The 27,959-nt window shown below is 48.4% G+C and overlaps 1 protein-coding gene across 2 annotated transcripts in view; it reads left to right on the top strand.

Moving 5' to 3' along the window:
• Positions 1-27,959, top strand: part of MYO7A (myosin VIIA) — a 65,262-nt gene that overhangs the window by 10,260 nt on the left and 27,043 nt on the right. For both annotated transcript variants that reach the window (XM_075050456.1, XM_075050455.1), the window contains exons 5-24: positions 691-833; positions 916-1,029; positions 1,881-2,034; positions 2,706-2,782; positions 3,688-3,807; positions 4,625-4,767; positions 5,166-5,376; positions 5,867-6,002; positions 6,411-6,517; positions 14,980-15,117; positions 18,815-18,973; positions 19,320-19,412; positions 20,783-20,877; positions 22,039-22,123; positions 23,009-23,227; positions 23,397-23,504; positions 24,069-24,278; positions 24,829-25,032; positions 25,873-26,049; positions 27,769-27,858. In XM_075050456.1, coding sequence (XP_074906557.1) covers positions 691-833; positions 916-1,029; positions 1,881-2,034; positions 2,706-2,782; positions 3,688-3,807; positions 4,625-4,767; positions 5,166-5,376; positions 5,867-6,002; positions 6,411-6,517; positions 14,980-15,117; positions 18,815-18,973; positions 19,320-19,412; positions 20,783-20,877; positions 22,039-22,123; positions 23,009-23,227; positions 23,397-23,504; positions 24,069-24,278; positions 24,829-25,032; positions 25,873-26,049; positions 27,769-27,858 — 2,783 coding nt within the window. The remainder of the gene's footprint in view (positions 1-690; positions 834-915; positions 1,030-1,880; positions 2,035-2,705; positions 2,783-3,687; positions 3,808-4,624; positions 4,768-5,165; positions 5,377-5,866; positions 6,003-6,410; positions 6,518-14,979; positions 15,118-18,814; positions 18,974-19,319; positions 19,413-20,782; positions 20,878-22,038; positions 22,124-23,008; positions 23,228-23,396; positions 23,505-24,068; positions 24,279-24,828; positions 25,033-25,872; positions 26,050-27,768; positions 27,859-27,959) is intronic.

Below are 27,959 nucleotides of genomic sequence, written 5' to 3'. Positions count from 1 at the left end.
GCCGGCAATGTAAAGCATCGTGGTGCACAGCACGCACATGGGGTGTTTCTGAACGTGCACTTCATCACTGCTAGGAGTGAGGGGAAGAGAGGCTCTGTAGTTCGAATGCATCTCCATCACCCACCAGCAATCCTGGAGCAAAAATTCCAGGCTGTGCTGGCCAGGGTGCTCATGCCAGCGACCCACACGGAGGATGGACATGGGGACCTTCTTCTGCACACAGCCTGTTTGCAGGGAGAAGTCTCCCTCTGGAGGTTGGCTTAGTCCATCTGTATTTCCCTACAGGACGAGCTCTTTCCTTTCCCTCTCAGTCACCAAATCACTCACCAGCAGCTCTGTCATTTCCCACCCAGCATCACCTCACACACTGCAGCATCCTCCTGCTAGCCTCGCTCAACCCTCTGGTATTTCACCGGCTGCTGCCAAAATCCTGCTGTCCTCACCCTTCTTCCTGGATAAGGTCACCCCTTTCCTATGTCTCCTTCTCTGTGCTCTCCTCTGTATTTCCAAGGACAGCCATCTGCGATATATCCTGTTTCCCCACGCCGAGATGAAATTGAGCCAGCCAAACTTAAGAGAAAGGCTTTGAGGCTGCTTTTTACCCTCTCAGCCTGGCTCTTTTAATGATTTATTTTGCCCACGAGACCAGATCCATGATCCTCCCTAACCCACTGCAATTCTTCCCCGCAGCTTTCGGGAACGCAAAGACCATCCGTAACGACAACTCCAGCCGATTTGGGAAGTACATCGACATCCACTTCAACAAAAGGGGAGCCATCGAGGGGGCAAAAATTGAGCAGTACCTGCTGGAGAAGTCCCGGGTCTGCAGGCAGGTAAGGCGATACACCTGCAAGGTCAGTTGACCTTTGCGGTGGTGTTCTCCTCGCAGAGCTGACGCTTGCTTTTCTACTGCAGGCCCAGGACGAGAGGAATTACCACGTGTTTTACTGCATGCTGAGAGGAATGACAATGGAGCAGAAGAAGAAGCTGGGTCTTGGGAAAGCCACGGACTACAACTACCTTGCGATGGTGAGAGGGCAGCGAAGCAGAAGTTTGGTGGGGTGATGTGGCGAGAGCTTCTTAGCAAGGGAGAGAGAAGTGAGAGGTGCTTCCTCCACAGCCAAGAGCTGCTTTGCTGGTTGTGACCCTGGCCACAGGGTTTGTGGGACTTCTTTGTCCCACCACCGCAAGCCTCACAGTCTTAGCGCAAAATCTGAACCCCTGTGTATAAGACAGGTTATTTCCACTCTTCCTGTGGACCAGGAGATACATTTGGATGGTTTTGGTGCTTGGTGCCCAGACCGCTTGTTTGGAAATAACCAGGGTGTTTAGATATGACCTGATGCTCTTGCAGCAGTGATGGACGAGGAGGCAAGCGTGGCTGGATGGTGCATTCTCAGCAGCATATGGTGCTGAGCTGTCTCTGCTCCGCATTTCTGGCAGATCCAGGAACATCCAGCCTCACTCCTTATATACCAGTGTTGCAATCCAGAGGAACTGGTAGAAGCAGGTTAAGAATTAAGACTGGCCCATCATCAGGAAGGCTGTGGCACCCAGCTTTCTGGCTGGATCGGTGGGAACGTCCAGCATGTTTCCTTCTCGCCCTGTATCCCCACCTCAGGGAGCTTTTTCTCCTCTGCTGATTGCAGACAGAGGGTAGTTGGGGACAGCAGGGTAAGTGCGGGTCACAAAGCTGAGCACCGAATCATAGTATACACCAAAAAGCAGAGCCAGATCCACAGGTTCAGCATCATCTTCTGCTTGTTCATCCCTTAAACGAAATGTCTGCTGATTTAGGGGGAAGCCCTGGATAGCTTAGGGTTACACCCAGATGCTCTCTGCTTTACCCCATACACCGCGCAACCTCTTTGCGTCCCCAGGGTAACTGCACAACCTGCGATGGCAGAGATGATAGCAAGGAGTACGCCAATATCCGCTCCGCAATGAAGGTCCTAATGTTCACCGACACAGAGAACTGGGAGATCTCCAAGCTGCTGGCTGCCATCCTGCATATGGGGAACCTGCAGTACGAAGGTAAAAGGACAAAATACAGGGACGTGGTGAAGCGCACTTCTACTCTTTATTCTGCATGGTGAGAGGCAGCCAAGCTTAGGGATGGAGGGCTGTATCCAGACCACCTGCCCTGGCGCCATGCCAGAGACTCAGGTGCTTATTGTGGTTTTTTAAGGACAAGAAAGGAGGAATAAGTCCACCTGCCCATGCTGCAGGGTTGCCAGACTCCAGTATGCTCAATGACATCCACCTTTTCCGAATGTAGGGAGGCTGAACATGGCCGCAGGCCATTCAGTAGACTCAGGTTTTGCAGGGAGAGACTAATGGAGTGTTTAACAAGCACCTGTGTGATTGGATATGCCTTTGTAAAGGTACCAAACCACCCTGCTGTCAGAAATGACAAGGTGATTTAAAAAGCCTCTTTGGAAGACAGAAGCCTAAAGCACTTACATGCTAGAAATATTTTTACCCCATTAGTCATTTAGGGCGGCTGGCAGAGCAGAGTACAGGTCCTTTGCAGCCAGCAGCAGGACTCCAGCACCTGCATGAACTTTTCTCTCCCTTCTGATGGCCACATTTTGCCTGGCCGTCACACGGAGGCAGTGGCAAAAGACCCTTTCCCTCACCCCCCTCCACCTTTTGCAGAGCCACGTCCCTCGCTGACAGCTTTCCCTCTCCCTTTCTTTCCCCAGCTCGGACCTATGACAACCTGGATGCCTGCGAGGTTGTTCAGTCAGCGTCGCTAATCACTGCAGCATCGTTGCTGGAGGTCAGTGGCTCTGCAGTGCTGCTGTCCCCCTTCTGGCTTCTTCTCATATTCCCTGTGTCGTGGCAAAGCTTCATCTGAGCCGGGCTCTCCTTGCACCACCAGCTCTAGGAGGCTGGAGATGCCTGGGTGAGCCATAATTTGCCCTGCGCTGGCAGCGTGAAGGTGGATGTCTCCATCTGAGCTGGGTATCTGAGCTCCTCTTCACATCAGCGGAGACAAACAGATGCTTTGGTGGCACGTCATCCTAAAAAAGGACATCCAAAATAGTTCAGTCCCTAAAATAGAGTGTTTCCCTCATTGAAGTAAAGAGAGTTCATTACAGCAGCTGAGACAGAGATGTCACTTACACTGTGTGTTTCTGAAGTGAGGTGAGATGACCCTCACCCAAACCATCCATGCACTGGCTGGAGCATTCCTCAGTGACCTCCCCAGCAGGTAACAGGGCTCCTCAGGGACCCCCTCTCATCTCCATAGGTACCGCTAGCCCCAGACTATGATCCACAGCTGTCTGCAGGCTGTTTTCATGTCCTTTAGGAGGTGGACATTTCCCTGGCTTGATCTCAGAAGTATGGAAAGGGGTCAAGGGGATGCAAAGCTACATTCATGCTGGTAGGATACAGCTTTGCAGGCTTTGCTTTTTCGTCTTCTCTCCCCACACCTCCTTAGCATCTCACACTAAGTCACAAGAACACTTTCCATAGTAAAACAGCGTATAAAAGTGTTAATTATTTTCTCTGAAAATGCCTGTGACATCATTTGAGATATTTGCCCTGTACAGCTAAGAAAAGTCACTTGCCTGCAGTCACGGGGGGCTGCACTGTTCCTCTCTGGCCGGTAGCCCAGGCCATTGGAAGGAGACCTTGTGTTATAAAGTCAGCAGCTGTGTTTGGTGGTGTCCTTGCCAGGTTGACCCTCAGGATGTGATGAACTGCCTTACCAGCCGGACTATAATCACCAGGGGTGAGACTGTCTCAACCCCTCTCAGCATGGAACAAGCGCTGGATGTGAGGGATGCTTTTGTAAAGGTAAGTCTTAGGGCATTCTCTTCTGCTGTTGCTAATAAGCTGAAGAAATCTGCCGCTTTTGAGACTAGAGCATCCACTGCACAGGAAAAGCATCTTGCTTCGTGCCCGTGTGAGCTCAGATCAGCAGATGGCCTTGAAACTATGTTATCAGTGGGATGCACAAAGAATTGAGATGGAAGGAGTCTAGATAGCCTGGTCTTCAGTGGATTTACAATCTGGACTTGAGACTGTCTGTACTCAAAGGTGACCTATGGAAAGACCCAGCATTCTGAAATGACTTCCCCTCAACTTCAGGAAAACATCCCAGCTTAAGCCCCAGGGTTAGATCCTCAGCTGTTATAAATCAGAGCAGCTCCATCAACACCTGTAACACCCACACCTGAATTTCAGGAATTGGGCATGTCTGCAGCAGTAAATAAAGCTGAACGTCACAGGAATAAGGATAGAGCAGTTCAGCAGCCATCAGAGCACCACCTGAGGCTTTGGGGTGATGAAGGTTGATGAGGTGGGTGTACATGACTGGTTTACAGAAAGCCCATAGATCCAAAATTTAGGACTATCCAAATTTGGGATTTTGCTTTCAGTTACCTTTTATCTAGGCTTTCAGGTCTGTTTTCCTTGATCTGTATAACAGCTCTTGAAGGTTTGAACCATGCCGAGAGTCTGGCATAAATGTTGGTGAGAGTGTTCTCCGGGACTGTCCGGTTGCTGGCCATGCTTTAGGAAAGCCTGTGCCATCACAAGTGGAGTGGTGCCACTGACTAGCAAGGCAAACTGCTAACCTGTCTCAGTGACCTCCATCTTTGGGATATTTCAGGGAATTTATGGGCGGCTTTTTGTGTGGATCGTGGAGAAGATCAATGCTGCAATTTACAGACCTCCTTCCCAGGAACTCAAAAGTGTCAGGAGATCCATCGGCCTCCTTGACATCTTTGGCTTTGAGAACTTCACTGTGAACAGGTATGGAGCCTGCAAAAGGAGAACCAGGTCTTAACGCTCCTTCACCACTCCAAGCTCAAGGTCTTGCCGTCCTTTCACCTCTCCTGAGATGAACAGGACTGGGCTGGGCCAAGCCTTTTTCTGTATGAGAGATTATCAGAGCAAACCACTTTTGTTGCAGCAGACAATGTATTTCCTAAACTGACTGGTTTAGGCTACACATGTATAATGGCTATAACGTTGATTTGGGGAGGGGGAGAAAAACTGGTTATCTGAACGGATAAGGAAATTCTTAGCCAACGCCACCCTTACTGGGTGGTTGATGTGGTCTGAGAGTGTTGATTCAAGCATGGAGAGAGATGGAGAAAGAAAGACTATGGTGGATCTAAAGTGGCCTTTCCTTGACCTTCCCTCCACAGTTTTGAGCAGCTTTGCATTAACTTTGCAAATGAAAACCTGCAGCAGTTCTTTGTGCGCCACGTCTTCAAGCTAGAGCAGGAGGAGTACAACCTGGAGAACATCAACTGGCAGCACATCGAGTTCACTGATAACCAGGATGCCTTGGACATGATTGCCATCAAGCCCATGAACATCATCTCCCTCATTGACGAGGAGAGCAAGTTCCCCAAGGTGTGTTTTGGGCTCAGCCCTACTGCCAGCGACTCTTCTGGTTTTACCCCCTTTGCACTTGCATGCTGGCACCCTATGAGGGGTCTGATCAGCCCCAAACACACATTCATTGGTGGGTTGACTATTCATAGTTCTTATTGCTCTGTCTCATTTTCTTCCATGAGTACGCAACCATGCTTTAAAGAAGTTAGTATTTCTGATGGAAGAATATGCCTGCAAGAGGCTCAAGAATAGCCTTTGACAAAGTTTAAGAGAAAATGATGTTAAATATACTCCATTTGAAACACAATCTTGAATATAGCACAACATACCAGTGATATTTAATCCATTTCTTAAATTTCTGCACTTGAGGTATCCCCTCCAACATATCTCTTCTCAAAATAAATACATATTGCCACCTGAGACAAAAAAGAAATGCACTATTGATTGGAAAATTATCTTAGCAGGACAAACCCTGGTTAAATGTCAGATTTTTTTCCTGCATGCACAGGGTACAGATGCCACCATGTTACACAAGCTGAATTCACAGCACAAGCTTAACACCAACTATATTCCTCCGAAGAATAACTACGAAACCCAGTTTGGCATTAACCACTTTGCTGGAATTGTTTACTACGAAACAAAAGGTATGGGGCAGCTCCTGGGGCTCTGCAGGTGTGAGGGGATGCTTGGGGGAACGTGAGCTGCTGCTGCATTGGAGCAGAGCGAGAGGGTAGCCTGCAGTAGTGTCAGTATATTCCTTTTCTGGCTGCAATGGCTTGGCTCTTCAGTGGTGCCCATGAGCTGCAGTTTAGTGCTTTTTCGTTCCTGCGTGCCCATGACAGACTTGCAGCAGTTTGCATCACATGTATCTTTGATCCAGTCTCAAGATGTGACTCTTCTTCCTTCTCTTGGTCCCCCTTTCTCTGCCCAGTCTTTACCCCCATTACCTCCCCAAGACCAGTAGTCCAGCAACCCAGAGGCTGCTTGCAGGGCACATCCTGGCCTTGTTGTATTGTGTCATCTGTCTATGTGTTGTCCCATTGTTCCTCCAGGTTTCTTGGAGAAAAACAGGGACACGCTGCATGGAGATATCATTCAGCTGGTGCATTCCTCAAAAAACAAATTCATCAAGCAGATCTTCCAAGCAGATGTGGCAATGGTAATGCAGGCGAGAGAAAACCTTTATTCTCGGGGGGGGGGGGGGTGTTCCTGGAAGGGGCAGAAGATTTGCAAAAAGTGATGTTGCTCTGATGCTGTTTGGGGTGTTTCAATCCTGTTAGTGTGAGCCAACCATCAGGAAGTGCTAATGCACGGTCATGGGTACATCCACACTTGCACCCCCAGTGCACTGCGTTCAGTTTGTCAAATATCATTTTGTGCTGTGATTGCTCCTCTCCTCATTGTGTAGGAATGGGAACAATAAGGTTTGTGATTGAAGAAATCGGAGAGAGAAAGAGCCAGCCCTTTCAACTGACTAGTCCAGATCTGTGTATAATAGGGTGAGAAGTGAAAATCAAATACTTGTAGACCAGAGCAGAATGAATGGACAATCGGGCTGGCCCTTAAGCACCACAGCAGGACTGGGAAGGACCAGCCAACAGTCATGTTTTACTGTTATGACAGCAGCGAGAGGGGACGCCAGGTATGAAAGCTGAATTTTAAAGCTCCCCTTTTTACACCGCAGCCCTTCAGGGGGGTATGTGCTTACTCCATGCTCAGTGCAGGAGAAGACCATGTGTGCTGAAGCTCTGGAGAAAGGCACAGCTATTGCTTTAACTCTTCCCACCTCATTTGAGCATTTATTACTAGGATATCAGCTTGAATGCTGAGATTAGTAACTATTTCACCATTAATAACGCAAATATATGATGTTTTCTTGAGTAAGTCAAACATCTACTTCTCCCTACTAAGACATCATCAGCCATGCTCCCAAAATTAAAGTAGAAACTGTTTTAAAATATCAGCCTTGTAGAACCTGAAAGTCTACACAGATAGGTCTCTATGGCCACATCCCCCAGTCTCCCTAGGCAAAGCCATGGGACTGCAGAGGGTGTGGGGAAAAATTTTTCCAAGGTAACCAAGTTTTTTTGAAGTTGGATTCCTGTTTCCAAATGCCAGCCAATGTCACTGACGGTCCAAGGAACTTAGGTACTTTCAGGAGTGCTGAACAGATAGAAGTGCTGAATTCCTTTGCCTGTTAAGGGAAATAAATGTTTAAATTCCCAAGAAATTTCTTTAAATAGGCTACAGACATGTTTCCAAGCTTTGTTCATAATCTTTAGCCACTCAGTTTTGCTCCTGCTGAAAGGAATAATCAATATCCTTTTGACTTGATTAGGAACAAGATAAAGTTTATCACCCCCAGTTAAGCTACCAAGATAATGTTTATCAGCCCCAATTAAGCTACCAATTGGCATGACGCTCCTGGTGGGTTCAGAGCTATGCCCAGATGTGGATACTCCTGCCGAACTAGGCACTAACTCCCTCAGCATTAGTACTGCCATTTACTTTGCTTTTTATTGCTTGTTCCTCACTGCTTTGTATTTTCAGTGCAAGCTTTGCGGTTCACCTTGGAAATGATTTCTTGCTTGTTTGAGCAGAGCAGAGATGCACTCTGGGGAATCGATGAGCTGGAGCTCTCAGGTTTACGCAGCCATGCAGACTTCTTCACAGGGATACCTACCAAGCATCTTTAAAAGATGCTGGAAGTATCTGACAGCAAAAATGAGATTTTCACCTGGGCATTGTCTAGGACCTGAGAACTGAGACCTTTTAAAGCATCAGAGCACTTTTTTTGAAATAAACCTTTTCTTTTATGGTTCCATTAAACACCTTCAGAATCTGTCCTGGGTGGTGGTCCCTGTGCTTTGATACTTTAATGATCTCTGTTTTTCTCTTTTGAATGAGAGACTTGTAACCTGACTGGCATGGAACTGGAAGAGGAGCAACCATTGTGTTCCAGCTCCCCTAATCATGCACAATGTTACTGTGAACGGGGACACCACAAATCCCCTAAATGCCATACAAAAAAACCTGCTCAGACAAGCAGGATCCATCATGGGGCTGAGATGATTTTGCCATTGCTTTCCACCAAAATTCAATAATCTTTGCAGCCCCTTTCTTAAAATATATTCCCCAAAAGAAGGAGTAGGTGAGCATGGGTCATGGGTGTTGACTACATGCAGCAAAGAGTTGGGGCAAAGGTTCTTCTTGGAAGTGTGTGCACCTTCCCCGAGCATCAGTGAGGCAATCCATGGAGAAACCTTCCAGAGATGCTCAGGCCAGGTCAATCAAATCTAACATCTTCCCTTAAAAACAGACAAGCGGCTGCTCTGCTAAGGGCTAAATCAAATAATGAAGCATTTTGGTCAACAGCTTCCAACCTTTGGTCCTCAGGAGCTTATCGATGAGTTTGTAGGATTTTGTGAGTCAGCGAAAAGCAAATCCATATCTGCTTTACATTCAGTCTTTCAAATGGGATCTTTATATGCCGGGAACTTAAGAAAGCCACAAATCAGAGAAGTTTGAAAACTAGTCAAGAGTGTATATTTGAATATCATAGTAACTGTTTGGTCCCTGAAAGACCTAATATTTGTGCACAATGAAACCTGGGTGAACTGGGTATTGCTGGAGCACATGGGGCTGTGCAGCCTGATTTGTGCATGCCTGTCATGGAGGAGGTCGATCTGCATGTGTTGGCAGAATCAGAGTGTTTCTTTGAGTGGTGCCAGGTGAAATGATGGATTCAGTGGGAATTATACACTGTTCCTCTGAGGAATTAGCCAGCACAGTCTGACAGCACTGCTTGCTTGAGTAACAGGTAGAAGAAGCAGTGGGGGTGGAAATCGCTGAAGGGAAAGAAAACAAATAGCAGATTTGGGGGCTTTTTTCCATTCCATAGAAACTATCTGATAAGTTGGATTAAAACTGGGGAGGAAGGGAGGGATTTCTTTTGAAGTTTTGTGAAAATTTGCTTTTCGCTTGCATCTTCCCATCCGCTGTCTATTGAGAGCACTGATTGCAGGAGAGCAACGGTCTGTGAGGGAGAGGAGTGGAGATGGCTGAAACTGGGTGGATAATGTGTGAGGTTAGAAGATGCAGAAGAGTTGTTTCCAAGAGGCAAGAATTGGACAGTGGCAGTTCCCTCAGCTTCAGGGATGTGAACATGGAGACGAAGGGGAAAAGCCAGGAGGGGGATAGACAAAAATCTAAGAATTAATGCATTTTATTCAGAGATATTTTAACAACTGGACTTCCAAGACTAACGATGTCAGGCTCCCATTTTGGTTATTCCTTCTTTTCACTATTTGCTCTTCTCTGTCTCTGTTTTGTGTTTTTTTTTCACCTATGCTTCATGTAGTTTCTCTGTGGCTATGCATCCAGCACATTTGGCCAGTCGCCCACACCCACACCAAAGGTAAATTGAATACATGAGTTCCTCTGTTGTATATTCATCACTCCTTGGCAAGGATTGTGCTTTGCTCTTGGTTTATTCCTCCTCCTGCACTATCTATAGAGGATCCATTTCAAGTGACCGATGGGACGGAGAGCATTTTTATGGCTTGTTGAATAGATACAGGTGTGCGACTGTGTCATTTATTTCTAGGATTCAGCTCAGAAGAGTTTTTTGATGATGAGAATTTGGTTTGGATAAAATCAGAACCAGCCCGAGCCAAAGTTTTGAGGATTCTTTCTGATATTTGAATAACTTTAATTAACTTCAGATGGATCATTTGTGGGATTTGGCTGTTGTTTATCATGGTGCCAACGCTGGCTTTGGTGGAACATTATTCCTCCATGCAACTGCAAATATGGCCCTGTTTTGCCCTTTTTGGGGCAGGAAGCTGACAGTTCGTGTGTGAAGAGAGACTCCTGGATTGCATTTCTGAGTTGCTTGGAAATGCCATCATTCTCAGAGCAGGGTTAATTCTTGCTCGGGGGAGAGCTCAAATCCAAGCCTTCAAAGACACTGTTAATATTGAATTTTGCCATGATCATTGAAACAGGCTTTTGGCACCTTTTTTAGGTCTTTTCTGTTGCATCTCATCTCCTGACTGGTTCTGATAGCTTCCCAAACCTTTCTTGCTAGATATTTGGCCATAGGGTAGTATACTGCGTGGTAAAGATTTTGTGACGTTAGCTTTGCAACCCTGCTCACATTTCCATGACATTCTTTCAATAGCCAGAGGATTATGCTGGAGATGATAGACCTGACTTTCGACATTCAGATCCTTGCATGGGGCTGGATTTCAACCCTTCTTACCTCTGCAGTGTCTTGAATGTTTGGACTTGGAATTCCAATGAGGGGGATGTGACCCAAAATGACCCAAAGTCATTCATTCCAGAGCTGGACTCCTTCCCCTCCCTATCATGATTGCAAACTGTTTGGATTGCAAGGTGTCATTGGGCGCTGCTCTAGCATTGTACCAATGCCACATACTGAAAAAAAAAAAATCCTTACTGAGTTAGGGTATAGTGAGATTAAGTCCAGGAGAGAATTGTTGTGCAAAATCTGTCAGAAATGCCCAGGCCACCCTTTTTCTCTGAAGACAACAACAGGAGATACAGGGAAATGGGAGACATAACACTGATAATTTTTTTTAATTTTTCTGTTGTCATAGTTCTTATAATATAGACTCATGTTTTGTAGGTTTTCTAATGAATAATAATTATTGTATTTGTTAGGCAATGAGGCAAGGGTGGAAGAGCCAAACCAAAAAAAGATTTTCCAAATATATCAACATCAGCAAGTTTTATAAAATGGGGGTTTAGTTCAAAATAGTGATACTCAGCACCGTTACGTAGCCCATGTCAACTTTGCATCTGATGGCACTTTCCAGACTGCACAGCCTTTAGGAGAGAGACTGTCTCTTCACTATATGCCACCCCAGAACCTGCTGTGAGGGGGCCTCAACTTTGAGTGGTCACCCGAAGCCACCCCAGTGACATTTTGTGTAACAAAATAACAAACATAATTTTTCTCACACTTCAGAAAAAAGGCTGGTAAACGGCATGTCATGTTTAGTGACTTTCTCATCCTAAAGAGATGGGAGGACGGTCCTTTGTCCAGAACCTTTCCCCAAAGTATTGCTGCTGGCACATGCTTCTCTCTCCTTCCCTAACTCACCTGAAGTAATTCATCTTTCTGCATTTCCACTGAAGCAGGTCACCATCTCCCCGGCAGACCTGGTGCTGAGCACTGCGATCCTGGTGCACCAGGCAGCCTTCTCCTTAAAGTGGGAGGAGAAGGTGCAGAGGTATAGCAGGAGTAACTCCTACCATTTCTGGCTCAGTGACATTTCTCCTCATACTGGCCTTTCTCTTTGCTTCTGTTTTCTTGGTTTGAAAGTTACAAAGAAAGAAACCTGGTGATTGCCCTAGCTGGAACTCCGGGTCTGTATAAGACCATCCTACTTAATGTAGGATGAAAGGATCCCACAGGGTGCAGATAGGCTGAACTGGTTATTGCTTTCTCAGCCCTGGACACATGATAGGTACCTAAATGTGTCCAAGACACCCAACGAAGGAGTCTGAGTAGGTCCCTAGAGATTTTACAGCTTCACAAAGATGCTGGGAAATGGCCTAATGCTCCAGCTGTGCCGCTGGGGATCTCAGACACCCCGTGCTGGAGGAATGTCCTCTTTTGTCCTACTGATGGTATTCTGCCTTGACTTTTGTTTTTATGTTACTGCAAACAGCCACGATTGTGTCTGCACCTCTGAAGTTCAGGCTGGCCTGAGATGGCAGAAGGAAGTGGTATTGAAACATGTCTGAATGTCATGCTGGTCTGCACATCTTTCTGAACTTCTCTTCTGAGATGGTGCTTCTCTGTAAATCATGTAATTCTCCTATTTTTCTTATTTTGCTCTTCTGCTTTTTTTCCTTTGATGCTGAACACAGGCTGAGTGATCACTCAGGGCCCCAATCTGGGCTACAGCACCTGTGAATCCTGCTCATCCTTCCCCATGACACACAGGCCATGTCCTCCTCTGTGCTAGACTCTGTATGGACACCAGTGAAGAGATAGTCTGTGTCCCAAAGATGCTACAGTCTCAGAGTTTGAAAGCTAAGACATGTCTGGCCAGGGGAAAAGAAGAATGTGTTCAGCTTTTTCTGCTTCAGGCTATGGGGACTGGGTCTGTTCTGAGCTAAAAAATGCTCCTCCTCTGCAGTAAAATCTGTATTTTCAGGCTGCTCCACTCTTTTTTTGTTGGAGTAAGGGGTGTGATTCTCCCCACACTGGTGTTGAGGTGAGGCAGGAGGAATAGGAATCACCATGACCTCAGTGGTGTCACCCTGTCCCTGCAAGAGGAGGTTGATGCAAATCCCTCGCCGGAGGTTTCGTTGTGTAGCTGAGGACCTGGTTCGTGCCCGTGCGGCTGGTGCCCACCGTTGAGAGGGGTCTGTGCACAAACATCAGGCCCAGGAAACATGCGAACGGGTGGGATGGTGCAGTCTTGACAGGAGGAGCCCAGACCACTCTGACAATTTGGATAGGAAGACAAGCTGCTTTCTGGCCGCTGTCCTTTCCCGCCAGCCCCTCCCAGCAAAAAGCTCTCAAGTGTAAGGGTGGAGATGACACCACTGTTTTTTACCGGAGCTGGATGCGTGCAAGGAAGAAATGCAAGGCATCAGCAACCTAGAGAGGCAGGTCTTGCTGTCTGGGAGCAAACCACTCATGCATTCCCTTGTAGAACCTTGTACAAAGTCTTGCACCCTTCCTACCACCGCATCTGAAAAATGACCTCTCCCAGCCAAGCCCAAATTGACAAACCTGGCTAACTTGCAGTTGCTTCCAACTTCCAGCCCTGCTCCTGCGTCTGTTGCTGCTTCTAACCCCTGTGGCTATCCTTTCACGTTTCACAGAGGTGAACCCTTGCACATAATTAGCAAATTGATAAGAAAACATTAATCAAAGCTATCCAAACCGGGATTCTTGCTGAAACAGCCTATTCTTCATCAAATCTATGACAGAATGTGAGCACCAGACTCTACGGTGCTCTGCAGGTAGCAGCTGCATCCATTAATTAATCTAGATTTGTTAACAGTTTGTCCTTCGGGGAGGATTTTGCTGGGAGAGATCACCGATAGCCCCCCCATGCTCTTCTCGACAAGGCCAGGTTTTTCTGGTGTGTGCATGACCTGGGTTTTCTCTTGTTGGAATTCCATGATGACTTTGTGTTTGCGTTGATTGGGTTTGTCTCAACATCATATCCAACCTGAGCTGTGCAAATTCCCTGCCCATCGCAAGGGGGTTGGACTAGGTGATATTTATAGTCCCTTCCAACCCAAACTATTCTGTGATTTTATGAAATTCCTCAGTTTTGGGGAGTGGGAATGTTATCTGACAGGTTATTAGTGCTGTACAATGAAGCGCACAAAAAGGTTTCAGCAAAAGTAGAAATAAAACTCAGCACCTTGCAAAACATAGCAGCAAGGCCAGTGCAAATGGGGACTTTGTGACTCCATGGATGGCTTTACCACCTGCAGAGAAGAGGATGTTTGGAGGAAAAATGCATTAAAATCCCATTGAAATCTTCCCTTTGGGAAATCCCTAGCCACTGGATCGTGTCACTAGTCATGTCACGGTTTGCCCTGTTTTTTATTCGGAGGGAGTTGCATCCTGGTGCCCAACTCTTCCTCCGACCCACCAGCAGTACCTGCTGCCCCACAAAGGCTCCCTGAACACCAGATCCTACGAGACACACAGCACCGCTGTGACTGGTGTGTAATGACCTCAGGTAATAGTGACAGACACATAAAATGAGCCTGGGGCTTCATTTAGTTTGGAGGTGGTTTAACAAGGTCCACCCAGGGCAGGGAGAAGGGGCTGTTAAGGGAAACGTCTTCATTCTGCTTTAGAAATACTTGCCCCAAAATGGATATTGGATTATTAATTTAACTGAGGGAGCTAAACCAAGCTAAATACTCAAAATCATCCTGATTCACCCTGAATACCCACTTCATTTAGTCTAGTTAATATTCTTTTCCAAAGACAATTCAAATCTTCCCTGTAGTACCAGCTAAGGAATATAGACCTTACCAGAAGTTTGTGGAGCTGTTGCAGAGTCACCCGGCAGCAAAAGTGTCCCTGGCTTGTTTTTTACCTTACGTGGGTCTCTAGTCCTGCACCCCAGGGAGCAGGAGGGGCTCAGCGTGACGTGAGGAACCACGACAGAGGGGTTGGCATGACCATGCTGCGATGCATGGGGACAGGGAAGCCCAAGCCGTTTCTGAGGAGCATCCCTGGGCAGATGCATCATCCCAAGCTGCAATACAGAGATTTTTGATGGCCTGGATGGGACTGTTTGCTCCCATCGGCAGATCTTCCTTGCAGCTCTGCATAGGGCAGATGGGATTGCCAGTCATGCAGGGACCTCCCTGAGCAGGAGAAATTAAATTGTGGCACTTTTTCTCCCTGGGTAGGGGTGTATGGAGCAGGTTGCCAGAGTCTGGCTATTGCAAGCTCTCCGGCTCTCTCCTGCTGCAACACTCAACCACCTCTGGCCCTGCTCCCCCCTCCAGCCCCGGCTCTCACCGGAGGTTCCCGGGGACACGGCCGGAGGGGAAAAGCTCTGTTATCCTTTCATTTCCTGAGCCCGCTCCGCTGCGGTTTTGCAGGGAGCGGAGACGAGGAAGCGCTCGCCGACGCTCAGCAGCCAGTTCAAGCGGTCCCTGGAGCTGTTGATGAGGACTCTCAGCGTGTGCCAGCCTTTTTTTGTCCGCTGCATCAAGCCCAATGAGTACAAGAAGCCCATGGTAAGTCCTGCTTTTCTCTCCTGGCTGCTTTTCGTACACGACCGCCAGTCACTCTGCCCTGGAGCTTACGGCAAAACTCCTTCAGGCGTCAGCGGAGTCAGGATTGACCCTGGGTGCTTCGAAAACCAACCCACAGCCTGTTCAGCAAGCAAGGGAGTCACCAAAGGGTTGGCAAAATCAGGCACTTGCTTTGCGATCCGACAGCACCCCAAAACTTTTTGCAGAGGGGAGCTCCTGGCCCTGCCTTTCTTCCCAAGGATGACCTCGAGGAATTCACCCTGCAGCCCTTTCTCCTATAGGAAATGCCTCTGAATTTCCACTGGGGGTAGGCACCTCCCTACCAGAGATTTAGGCTGAGCTGTAGGGCCCTGGGTTTAGTCCTATGGCAGGGTTCAATGTTTTCTAAAAGTGATTCCCCTTCCCATGGGTGTTTTCTACAAAATCTTTGCTCCCAAGGGGTCTCACTCATTTTCACCCCGTTTGACCCTTTCAACTGCTATATTTTTGCACAAATTGTGAAAGCACGGTTCTAAAAGCAGAGAAACAAGAGGCGAAATAGCACAGAGGAAAGGTGGGAGGAATTATTGCGCTTTGATTCCCAGGGACTTGCTTCAAAAGCAACAAACATTCTGGGGCCAAACTTGAAGGAGCAAATGAAAGGGAAGGAGGTGGCTGTAAATCCCCCTGACCACAAACTGCTCACAGAGGGGACTCCGAGTTTTTCAGCGAAAGGCAGACAATAAGGCGGGTGCTGAACATCCTGATCCCACTGTCAGCACCTTTCAGGATTGGACCCTGGTGCTGTTAGCAATCACTGCTAGCTGCTCACCACTCTTAATAGTGATACTGCTTGAGGAGGAAGAGCTTTATTTAATAATAATTTCAGCTGTTTGTTTCTGTGAATCATTTTGCTCATGCCTTTGCACTTCGGTAGCGGTTAATCTAGCCAGAGCTGGAGCTTTATCTAAAGTCAGTGTTTGTTAGAAAAGCTCAGCTGAGTGCAAAAAAACATAAAATACTGAATTTCAGAGCTGTTATGTACAAGCAGTGATTGAAACTTATTTTTGCTGTTCAGTGAACCTAATATGATGCAGGGCCAAAGGTTTGGTGGCTCTCTCAGAGCAGTTTACTGTGCCCTTATCCTGGTTTTGGTGAGCATAAAAAGGCACCTAATAGCATGTTAATGGAATGCTTTGGGTTAATATTTAACAATATGTCTGATCCGAGATTATCATCTGAGCTGAGATCTGAACAAGACCACCTTTAAGAGCATGGGTGATGTTGAGAAATAGATGTACCTCCTGAACTGATGTTAACAAATTCTTTCCAATGCCCTGACTTTGAGCTGCTTTTACACCTGTGTGTCTGCGATTCGGTCTGGCATTTTTGTGTCCTGCACAGGAATTCTGTATTTCATCAGTTCTTGCAAGCGCTAAGCCAGAAGTCTCTGTCCAACCCATTTATCTACAAAACTTTCAGTGGGACATAAAACCAGCTCTATATTTGTAAGAATTGGGCAAAGAGAAATTAATCTCCCCATTAAAGGAATGAGTGGATAAGCTAACACTGAATCAGAGACTGTAGTGCTATATGATATGAAATGTGATTTCTTGCTAAATTTATTTTTGTCCTTGGTTTAATAATACAAAGGAAAAAAACATCCCAGGTAGTGGTAAACAGAGCTGTGCAGGGTGACTGCAAAAGAGAATGTTTTCTGGGAGTTCATTTTCTGTCCCTGGCTTTGGAGGAAAGTGTACTGATAGTGATAGGAAATGGGATAGTGGGAAGTGAAAGGTCAGTGGAAAGTCCTGACTGTTTGTTACTTTATGTTATTTTAAAGCTTTTGCTTCCTTCTAAAATGTGCTTTGGGGGAAAAAAAATTGTTTGCATCAGGATGCTGGCTGGAGTTCTCTGGGTCTGTACATCAACCCACGCTGCTGTTTCTGAGTATTGCTCTGTTGCTCTGGTTAGTCAAGAGAAATGCATGGGATGAATTAGGTAGAAAAACACGCAAAGAAAGTCAAAACTGTCTCCAGCAGTCTGTGCCTCATCAGGGCCCGATGTCAGGAGCTCATAGTTGCCCACATGTGCAATGAACTAGCCTTACAAACTCCAGACGGTTGTTTGCAAGCCCACAACCTCTCACATACCCTTCTGCTTCATGGCAGGGGGAGACAGAGCAACACACACCTCTTTCCTCTGCACCCTTCTTGTCCCCAATACCCACTTCAGATAGGGACAGCTTGAGGCCAAAGCTGGATGATGCTACTTTCTGCCTTTTCCTCATTCATCCATTGTCTTCTCCTGGGATCAGGATCTGCCTCACTTCACTCCAGCGCTTTCATAGCGAAGTGGCTCCTACGAGCGGGTCAAAAAGCTCCCTCCAGGGATGGGGAGATGGATGCATCCATACAGCAGATCCTGCTGTCCCTGGAGATGGATCTGAGACACAGGGATATCTGAGATACAGGCACGTACCTATATCTCTCCTCACTCACTTCAGCGAGAGCCTAGGTGACTCACATTTTAGATGCTCCTGTCTGTACATGCACAGATGCTCCCATTTTAGACAGCTGAAGGGAGGGCAGATGAATAACACCCTGGCAGTAACTCTTTGACCCAGGCAGCAATTTACTGTCCTGACTTTCTGTGGTGTGCCAGCACCACACCACGTCCGCCTTTATTTTACACTTGGGTTGAACTCTTTTTGGATGCTCCCTGCAGACAACATCAGGCTGCAAGAGGGTGCTCGCAGGGGCTCCAGGATCCTCCACAATGCACTGAAGCATGGCAGAGATTTTTCTGAACCTCCTTTTGTTTCAGCAGATCTGCCCATCTAGCAGCACCTCTCATTAGCCACCCCAAGGCACCCAAAGCAAAGGAGAGCAGCCAAGTTTATTAGCAAACATCTGCAAGGACTGGGTTACCCATGTCTGCTGTCTGGCCTCGAAACTGTCCGTTGCTTGTCAGGAGCAGCCACAGATGCTGAGCTGAGATTTGTCCTTTCCCTGAAACCCTCAGCTGGTCTCGGTTCTGACCTGTTCATTTTAAGTTCCTCGGATGTCCTCCTGGACAGGGTGGTTTGATGATAACAGGCTTATCTCAGGGCTCCAGCATCTCCAAGGATGCACTCTTCCTTTGTATGACTTCAGGGTATCACCTACCCTAAGATGAACTGGTGTAGGCACCCTAAGACCTTTGAGTGTCTGAGCCTTCACTGATATGGTCCTCTGCTTCCTCTGCCTGCAAAACGGCACTGTCCTGCCCATCCAGGAGTGCTGTGATCATGCTGGTAAAGCTCAGAGTGGAGGCCAGAAGATAATGACCACGAGTTGTCATTGCGAAGGTGACTGTATGGTTTGACCCTTGTAGATGCAGAATTGCTGCCCATTTTCCCAAGGTGATGTTCACCGTTGCATCGTGCTCTCCAGTTCTCCTCTCGGTCCTTTGTGTAATGTGTAGGACACATCCAGTCTTGCAAGCAGGAATTAAAGAAATGTAGTGAGTCAAACACACCCAGCAGTTCATAGGATCAGGCCCATGACAGCCAACAGTCCCACAGCCTTGGGTCCCCAAGTGAAGGATTTGGGTGGTTGCCTGACTTGCTTGCCCCACACATCTTCAGTGTCCCCACTCTCCTATGGCCAATCCAAGCCAAGGTGTGTAATGAAACCACCGTGTCCTGTAACCTCCCCAGCTCTTTGACCGGGAGCTGTGTGTCCGTCAGCTGAGGTACTCAGGGATGATGGAGACCATCCGGATACGCCGAGCCGGCTACCCCATCCGCTACACATTTGTGGAGTTCGTGGACCGGTACCGGGTACTCATGCCTGGGGTGAAGCCAGCGTACAAACAGGTGAGCATCTTCTTCCACAGGTAACGATTGCTCTCTGATGGGCTTTCCAGAGATGTTTATGGGGTGTGCGTTCTCTCCAAAAGCTATTACGCAACATTTGATCCCCAGATGTTACAGTGGTGCTCTGGGCTTTCCAAGTGAAGGAAAAATGTTTACGAGGCTGGCGGGGACAGGTAGCCATATTCAGCCTGTCCCTCTCCCTCACCTTTTATGTGGTGACAGTAAAGCCCTGGGAACCTCATTAGCAGAAAACTGCTGGAATTGGGACCAGAAAAGGTCCCCGCTGGGCTTGGGAGGAGCGATGGGTGAGACTGGTCCTGGTGAATCCCACCCCCTCTCCTACAAGGGCGACCTGCGTGGGACGTGCCAGCGCATTGCTGAAGCGGTGCTTGGGAAGGATGATGACTGGCAGATTGGCAAGACAAAGATATTCCTGAAGGTAGGTGGTTCTCCACGTCCCCCCTGCCATCTGGGACCCTTGCCTGCAAAGGGGTCTCCTACCATTCCCTTTCCATCACAAAACATGACCCTTTCCCGTGGTCTCTGGGCTGATGTGGCAGTGGGTAGAACCTGGACCAAGGCAGGATATTTGGGGTCGGTTTAGGAAGCAGCGGGCAGGAGGAAGCCCTGACGCTCTGCCAGCACTGATGTATGCACATACCCACACGGACGCAGAAATAGTCACATACAACGCACGGCCTTTTCCCTCCTGGGCTCGGTTGCTCAAGCTCATCTCCTGCCTTCACCCAAAAAGCACAGCAGCAGCAAGGATGTCCATGCAGAGCCCTGCAGAAAGAGGGACTGAGAGCAGAACAGGCTCACTTTGCTTTCAGCATGTCCTTGAGCAACCCAAGACATACCTAGAGCCTCCCTTTCTGCATCGGTCCGGCTGACACAGGGCAGCCCAACGTTGCAGGTCCCCTGCAGCCCCGTTCACACTCATTTCTCTTTACAAACCCGTTCCTGTGTTGCTGTGGGAGGGTGAGGCTGAGCTGGCCAGGAACCAGGCTGTAACCAAAGGCTTCCCTCGAGTAAAAATCTCAGCGGTAAATACTGACCGCTCGTGTCTACATTCACCCCCAACACCATCGCCGGCACGAACAGCCCCATCTCTTCCCTAGAAGCTGTTCCCACTAGTGGCTCTTTCCAGAGCCTGTTATCAAGATCTCACAGCTGTCAGGGAAGGAAACTGAGAAACTGGGAGGCCCCGAGGGGCCACGTGAGGTCGAGAAAAGCAGGAAACGTGTGGAGCTGTCTCTGCTGCACCCAGCACAGCGGGGCTCAGCGTGCTGCAACCGGGAAAGAAATCCGAGTTACAAACGGCATGGGAGGAATCAATAGAAAGCTTGGACGGGCGCATCTGAAAGCCTCACAGCAAGGAAATTCAGTGTTTCAGGGAGCTGGTTTGTTCTTAGGGTATGGAAGCGTTGCAGCCTTGGCTAGAGGGAATGATGGGACCCAGGCAGCCTGGAGTTTGTTCCCGAACCTCTCCAGTGCTCCCAGGAACTGCTCCCGTGGCTGACAGCACTAGCAGGGAGCTCTGCATGGAAGGGCAATGCAACTTGGTTGTTTTCAGACTATAAAGTATTGCATATGCAGCTTCTGGATGCTCTGGGTCATTTAGGAATGAAGGCAGTAGATCACTAGGGTTTATATTAGGATTTCCCCAGTGAGTAGGTGGGATGTAAAATGCCCCAAGAGTTTATTTTGGATGTCTCCTTTGGGGAAGGGCCTCATACCACCCCTCCTGCCACATGTCAGGCAGATAGAGAGCTTGATACATGGCTGCTGTGTCACTTTGTCCCACAGGACCACCACGACATGCTGCTGGAGATTGAGAGAGACAAGGCCATCACGGACAAAGTCATCCTCATCCAGAAGGTGGTCCGCGGGTTTAAAGACAGGTAGGTGTGAGCTCCACTGCCAAATGGGAGGTGGGAGATGTGGGATGCTTCACCCAGCAAGCGGCTCCCGGGGGATGAGTCGCTCCCTCTGTGCCCATCTGACCTGCCCAGCTGGGGAGAGGGGAGCCCTGATGATTTGGCACTGAGGTGCAGCAAGTATTGGAGGAAAACAGTAGAGGAAAGAAGAGGAAAACGTGTTATCTGACTGCCTTAAACATGGTCAGAATAGTACCTTCTGTTCAGTGCTGTCTTCGGGGGAGCTGATGTTTGCTATGACAACGCAGCAGTGGGACTCTGAGCCTGCTGAAGGCAACGCTAAGCCTCCAGTCTATGGGGATCCCCACAAGACGGCAATGGGACCACTGGGTCATCCAGTGTGACTAATGTTGCTCTCCCCAGAGCCCAACGGGTTCAGGACTCTTCCATTTGCAACCTCGTTGCCAGACTTGAGTGGGGGGGGCAGGTAGTCCGTGGGGATCTCACGGCACTGTTGTGGAAGAAGATGGGAAGCCACAGCCAAGGACAAGCTTCACCCGCAGAAGAGGGACAGTTCTTGGGGCTTTGGGCTCTTTCACTGTCCGAGCCACGGCTGTGACTCAGGTTGTGCCTTAGGCTTTGAAGAAAGGGCTCATGCTGGGAACCTCAGCAATCTTTCCCACGTAATCCTAGTGACACCCCCAAGCCCTTCCAACTCGATTGTCTCCGAGGTGTCTACAGGTAGAACCAGGCCAGGCTAAGAGGGATGGGAGGAGCAGATGAGGGTAGCAGGGTGGTGTGGCTGAAGTTTGCTCTTGATCATTTGGGTGAGACTGAATCCGTTTTCAGACGCTAGGACTGAAGTGGGGGGAGCAGGCAGGGAAGAGATTTCAGATGCAAGAGGAGGGTGCAGGGTGGGGGGAGGGAAGGGACCATTCTCAGCATCTCCTGCTCTGCCCATTCCCATAACCTGGCAGAACCTGCCTGCAGAGACCTATCAGAGGGAGCCCCTACAGATCTTTTTATGAAAGCGAGGAGAGCTGGGGGAGGAGACTTTTTCAGGGCAAAAATGCAGTGTTTACTCCACGTGGCTGCTCAGTTTCAAATCTCCAAAGAATGAGGCCCAGGAGATGATGATAACTTGCGGCCAAACCACAGAGGCAAGTGATTGAAATGCCTTTGCAGGTCCAATTTCCTGAAAGTGAGAAATTCAGTCCTGATGATTCAGAGATACTGGCGTGGACATAACTGCAGGAAGAACTACGGTGCAGTAAGTACAGCGGTGCTTCCTCACACCTCTGCCTTCCTACCTCTTTCAGCTGGGACATACGTAAGAGTTTCCTGGCTCAAAATGCCCCACTGGGAGGAGGAGGTGGGGTTGGCTTTTATCATCAGTTGGAGCAATCAGTGGAGGTTTGCTCTTGCTGCTTTGCCTTCTCATTGAAGAAAGCACCTGACCACCTTCTGGCTGTCCTTTCCCCCATCCATTGCACCAACAGGTCACTTGGGGTTTTAAAAGTCTTCCCCTAGTTTCCAGGTGACTGAAAATTCAAGAGCAGCTTCCTCTGAAAAACAGACTCCATCTCCAGGTGGGACCATATCTGGGTTTCTCCCCAGGCCAGGCCATGGCTTTCTTCTCTCCCTGTCCCAGCTGGCTTTCACCCAGCAGCAGGTCATTTGGGAAGTGTGTTGGGGTCAAAAGTGTCTCAGTATCATCCTCCAAGCCTGCAACTTGATAGGAATAGCCACTTCCAGGCTGGTCAGAATGGTCCCTCCTGCCATGAAACAGCACCTTGGCTGTCAGGCAGGAGGTCTGCAGATGCTGGACCTCCATGGGAGCAACCCTCGTGGCTTGTGGCTACCTTGAGATGACCAGCCAGACCCCCTGAGGGCTCTCAAGGGCAGAAAATCCGTAGGACTCAGTGAGGAAGAAGCTGCCTTTGTCCTTCCTGGGCTTTGAATCAGTGCAGCAGCCGGAGAGCTTCATTTCTCCACCCTCTTGGAGAACCTCCCTCCCAAAGGCTTATCCTGGTGGGGGCTGATTTCAGTGGCTCTTGTTTACAGCTGTGCAAGAAGGAGATTAGCGATGGAAATCTGCTTACGGTGGGCAAGCCCCGGGGGCGGTGGGGTGGTTTCATCCTGCTCCCTCTTGCAGATGCGGATCGGCTTCCTGAGACTGCAGGCCCTCTACCGATCCCGCAAGCTCCACAAGCAGTACCACATGGCTCGCCGGCGGATCATCGAGTTTCAGGCACGGTGCCGGGGCTACCTGGTCCGTAGGGCTTTCCGCCACCGCCTCTGGGCTGTCCTCACCGTCCAGGCATATGCCCGGGGCATGATCGCCCGAAGGCTCTATAAGCGTCTCCGGGGGGAAGTAAGTACCACGGAAAAGAGGTCGGTCATGGGGAACGGAGGTGGGGAGAGGGGAAATAAACACATTTCTTCACCACGTGCTTGGGGGGTTGTTTTTTAAAGAGCAAAAAAAAGAATTTAAGAAATAAGTACATGCCTATTCAGAAGGGCTCTTGCGTTTATTCCCCCAGTATCATCGACGCCTGGAAGCAGAGAAACTTCGGCTGGCGGAAGAGGAACGACTCCGAAAGGAGATGAGTGCCAAGAAAGCCAAAGAGGAAGCCGAAAAGAAGCACCAAGTACGCAGGGACTGATTTGTTTCTGGGGCTCTGCCTCTGTTTTCCAGGGACTGGTTTTGCTCCTTTGAGGGGGAATGCCAAAAATATCTAAGGGATTTCTGCCCTGCTTGAGCGGTTTGTATTTAATTCACTGAAGTACTCTATGCTCTAACTAGTTTGAAGCTGCTCCAGAATTTCTGATCTGTTGCACAGGAATGCCAGAGATTATGGTTATTATTCACTTGCTTTTGCTATTGTATAAAGGCTGAAGGGGGAACTGGGACACTCTGTGTGTGTGCGCACATACATGGTTGTTGTATAAAAGAAAAAAATAAGGTCAGTGAGAGTCTCTGTGCATGGACCAAGCCCCCTAAACAGGCACTAAGGAAGGAAAAAATGTTATTGCTTTGTCCCTCTGCAGTTAGGAAACTGAGGCATGGACATGTCACTGATTTGCTCCAAGTCACGGTGATGGTATAGTGCCCCAAGCACAGGGCAGTCTGCCTTTTTAAAGCCAGGCCCTGCAGAATTTAGTGCCAGCTCTTTCGAGGGAGCAGTTCACTCATTGTACTTGTCCTCTTGCAGGTACGCCTGGCCCAGCTGGCGCGGGAAGATGCAGAGAGAGAAGTAAAGGAGAAAGAGGAAGCACGTCGGAAGAAAGAGCTCTTAGAAAAAATGGAGAAAGCTCGCAACGAGCCAGTGAACGACTCGGAAATGGTGGACAAAATGTTTGGATTCCTGGGGACAACCTCCTCCCTGCCTGGCCAGGAAGGACAGGCACCCAACGGCTTCGAGGTACTAGAGACATACACAAGCCTGGCTATCACGTGAAAGGATTTAGCAACACATTAATGAGTCAGGGGAGAGTACGGCAATACAGAAGTGGGTCTCTGAAGGCTTCCTTCAAGACCAGGCTCTTCTGTGTAGCCCCAGAGGGTTACCATGCTGTGGCTGGGGACAGGCAGGCAGTCTGCAGGCTTTCTCTGGGGCCATGGAATGGAGGAGAGCAATATCACTAGAAGATCGTTGAGGACCCGTGGCCTTTGAGATCTTTTTCTTCGTGGTTCACCACAGCTCACGGCATTTAGCTCTTGGACACCCTTTCCCCATGCTAGGAGTGGGGCCATGCTTGTTGCTTCTACTGCTCTGGGGACATTCCTGGGCACAGGCATGTCCTTCAGGACTTGGGCTTTGCATGGGCTCCAGAGTTATAGTTCATGATTTTCCCTCCAGCTGGCCTTTCCTTTTGGGATGGAAATCAGATGGACAGAAGTCAGGCCCAAAGGGAAAGGGTAGTTCAGTATTTAAAGCCATGCTGAGTGCCTGACATGTCCTTCCCCACCAGGATCTTGAGCGAGCACAGAAGGAGCTGGAGGAAGAGGACCTGGATGCAGCATTGCCTCTCCCTGAGGAAGAGGAGGAAGATCTCTCGGAGTACAAATTTGCCAAGTTTGCTGCCACGTATTTCCAGGGCACGACGACACACACCTACATCCGCCGGCCTCTCAAGCAGCCTCTCTTGTACCATGAGGATGAAGGAGACCAGTTGGTGAGGCAGGGGATGGAAAGCCTCGAGCAGGGCAGGGTGGGTTGGAGCAAGCCTGGGGAACCCCTCAGCCAAAGGGCACCAGCAGTTTCCCTTTGGGATACACTGGTGTGCTCGTGGTTTGGTGGAGAGCACAGCCCTCATCTGCCACACGTGTGTCAGTAGACACTGTCCCACCAGCGTCCTTTGAGCACTGACAAGACGACAAGCATTAGAGGGATGTAGCAGTAGAGGGGTGAGTTCATCTCTGTACCTTGATATTTGTGTTAAGACAATTAATGAAGCGCTCTACGCTCAGGACATGGATGATAAAAATTGTTGAACGAGTACCGCTTGTAAAGCAGCTACTCGGCAGCTGTAAAAGTTGCTTCTTACCTTGTCATATGCACCAGTGCAGAGCTAGCAGAGAAGAAACACTTGATCCATAGCCAGCAGTACAAGAGCAGAACCGTACTGAACCTGCATGGCTATAAAGAACATTACATTGGCCATGAACTTGCCTTCACTGTGGTTCTCCTTCCTCTCTGCAGTGGGTTAGGAGCTGCCAGTCACTGCCCCTCTATAAGGTTGGCATCTCCTGGCCAAGAAACAACCCTCTTGTAGGGTGCACAGACACACTCATGATGGCATGAACACAGAGCCTGAATTTGCGGTCCCAGCCACCAGCCTGCCCGGCTTGTTCAGATGGAGTGTATGTTGCAGGCAAAACTGTTATGTGTGATGCAGGAAAATGTTTTATCTCCTGCAGATGTACAGAGCAATCCTGATGGATTCCGCATGGCTTGACCACCCCCTCCACTGCCCTGGTGCAAGCTAATGGAGTTAATCTTTCCTTTCAAATAGGCAGCACTCGCTGTATGGATCACTATCCTCCGTTTCATGGGAGACCTCCCTGAGCCGAAATATCACACAGCCATGAGTGACGGTGGCGAGAAGATACCAGTGATGACAAAAATCTATGAGACTCTTGGGAAAAAGACGTATAAGAAAGAACTGCAGGCTCTGCAGGGAGAAGGAGAGGTAACTGCTGTGGCTGTAAAAGAGAAACTATAATTAGCTTTTGGATATTGAAATGTGTTGGAACGAAACAACTTGTGGGGTTTGCTGCAGGCAGTTTGTCATCTTCATTTGCAATTATGCTCTGAAGGGACAATTGCCCGTGTGTCACATGTTGATCTCATCCCTTCTTCTTCACAGGGAGAACTGAATGTTCCCCAGCAATACAGTAAGGAAAATGCCCTGATATCTCTCACAGGGCTTTGATCTCTCTCCTCCACCTCACAGGGCAGAAACACACGGGGGGAATGCAATGTCCTGTGTCATTGGTCTGTCATTTGGAGATTTCTTTTTGATCTGCCCTGGGTCAGAAGAGTCTAAATTAAAAATGTGCCCTTAATCTTGGAGCAGGAAGTAAAGAGTTACCAGGAGATTAAGCTGTGGAAATGAAGAAGAAAAAAAAAATCCCTGTTGCATCCTCAGTGCATTCTGGGATGTCACTGGAGGACTTCATCTTAGGACCCTTCCCAGATAAGACGTTGATCTGGATAAATCTCTGTCCATAGCACTGATTTGCTTTCATCTTTGGCAATTACTTTATTCAACAGGACAAGATATTACCTGGTATTGGCATTTTCTAGACAGCACTGTTGCATTTTCAAGAAGTTTTCTGTAGTATCATCCTGACAAGCCCCAGAGGCATTTTTAGATGTAAATTAACAAATCTCCAAGTTTTTAGAGACAGTGATATCATTCAGCACTTTCAGTGAATTACCTGAGAACGATAGTAGCTTCATCTGGATTGTAATTCTACGAAAATATACACCAAGAATCACCTTTCATTCTTTCTACCCATCATTTCTTGCTTGTTTATTACAAAAAGGCATATTTTGGCCAATTGAGACATCAGGTAGTATGGAAGAGAAGGAAAATTTAAGCTGTCATTTTCCTCTGTGGTTATGTCTGCTCTGCAGAGTGCACAAAAGTGCAGAGAGATGTCTGAGCTGACCCTGAGTGTGATGATATGCAAAACCAGGTTTACAGTAGCAACTTGGCTTTATAATGGATATAAACCATCACATCTGCAGGAGTCCAAGTGCTGATTTGGTGTAAAATCACAAGTGATTATCCAAGCCATTTAAATCCCACAGCTGACATAAATTTGGTATGAAAATAGAGAGCCAACAGTAACTCGATGATAGGTAGTCAGTGCCTGGGTCTGTCCTACATCAAATTTATTCTTCTGGGAACTCTGATAGAACACAGAGCTGATTAACAGTGATGAAACCACAATGGGTAACTACCCGTCCATGAATCTCTGGCTAGATGACTTCCAGCTCACAAACCTGCTGTGCAAATGGCTCATCTCAGAGAGTGGCCTTGCTCATCTCATTTGCGATGTAAAAACAAGCCTGAATGGTATACAGCAGAACTGGGCGGACCTGGGTTGACTGGGAGTCAGCCATGTATTCAACATAACTTTTTTCAGATGTCCCTAATATGTAATTTTGATCTGAGGGAGGCTCATTGATTAGAGACTATCTACAAAATTCAGAGCCAGACCTGGGTTATCGGGGGGCACGGGAATATGGGTCCACACTTCTGGTTCCCACCAGCCTCTGCAATATCTCACCCTGCCGAGGATTAATGGTCTTTGGCAGGAGCCCGGGGGAGGCAGGGAGAACACGTCCTCGGCAGGGCTCTGTGTCTCACCGCGTTGCCTCCGCGCCTCTTGCTTTGCAGAGTACTCACATTGATGGGCACAAGAAGAACAGTGTGCGGCACAAACTGGTCTCCTTAACGCTCAAGAAGAAATCCAAACTGACCGAGGAGGTGAGAGGAGACGCTTGGCCGCCTGGCAGCACAAGTGCCGTCGGATTGTCTGCAGCCCTCTCTGACTCTCTTCTGCTTTTCCCTAGACAACATAGAACCAG

This window comes from Buteo buteo, chromosome 18 (assembly GCF_964188355.1).
Source record: "Buteo buteo chromosome 18, bButBut1.hap1.1, whole genome shotgun sequence".
NCBI lineage: Eukaryota > Metazoa > Chordata > Aves > Accipitriformes > Accipitridae > Buteo > Buteo buteo.
The sequence above is the reverse complement of the archived record's forward strand: the minus strand, read 5'-3'. Positions and strand labels throughout refer to the sequence as shown.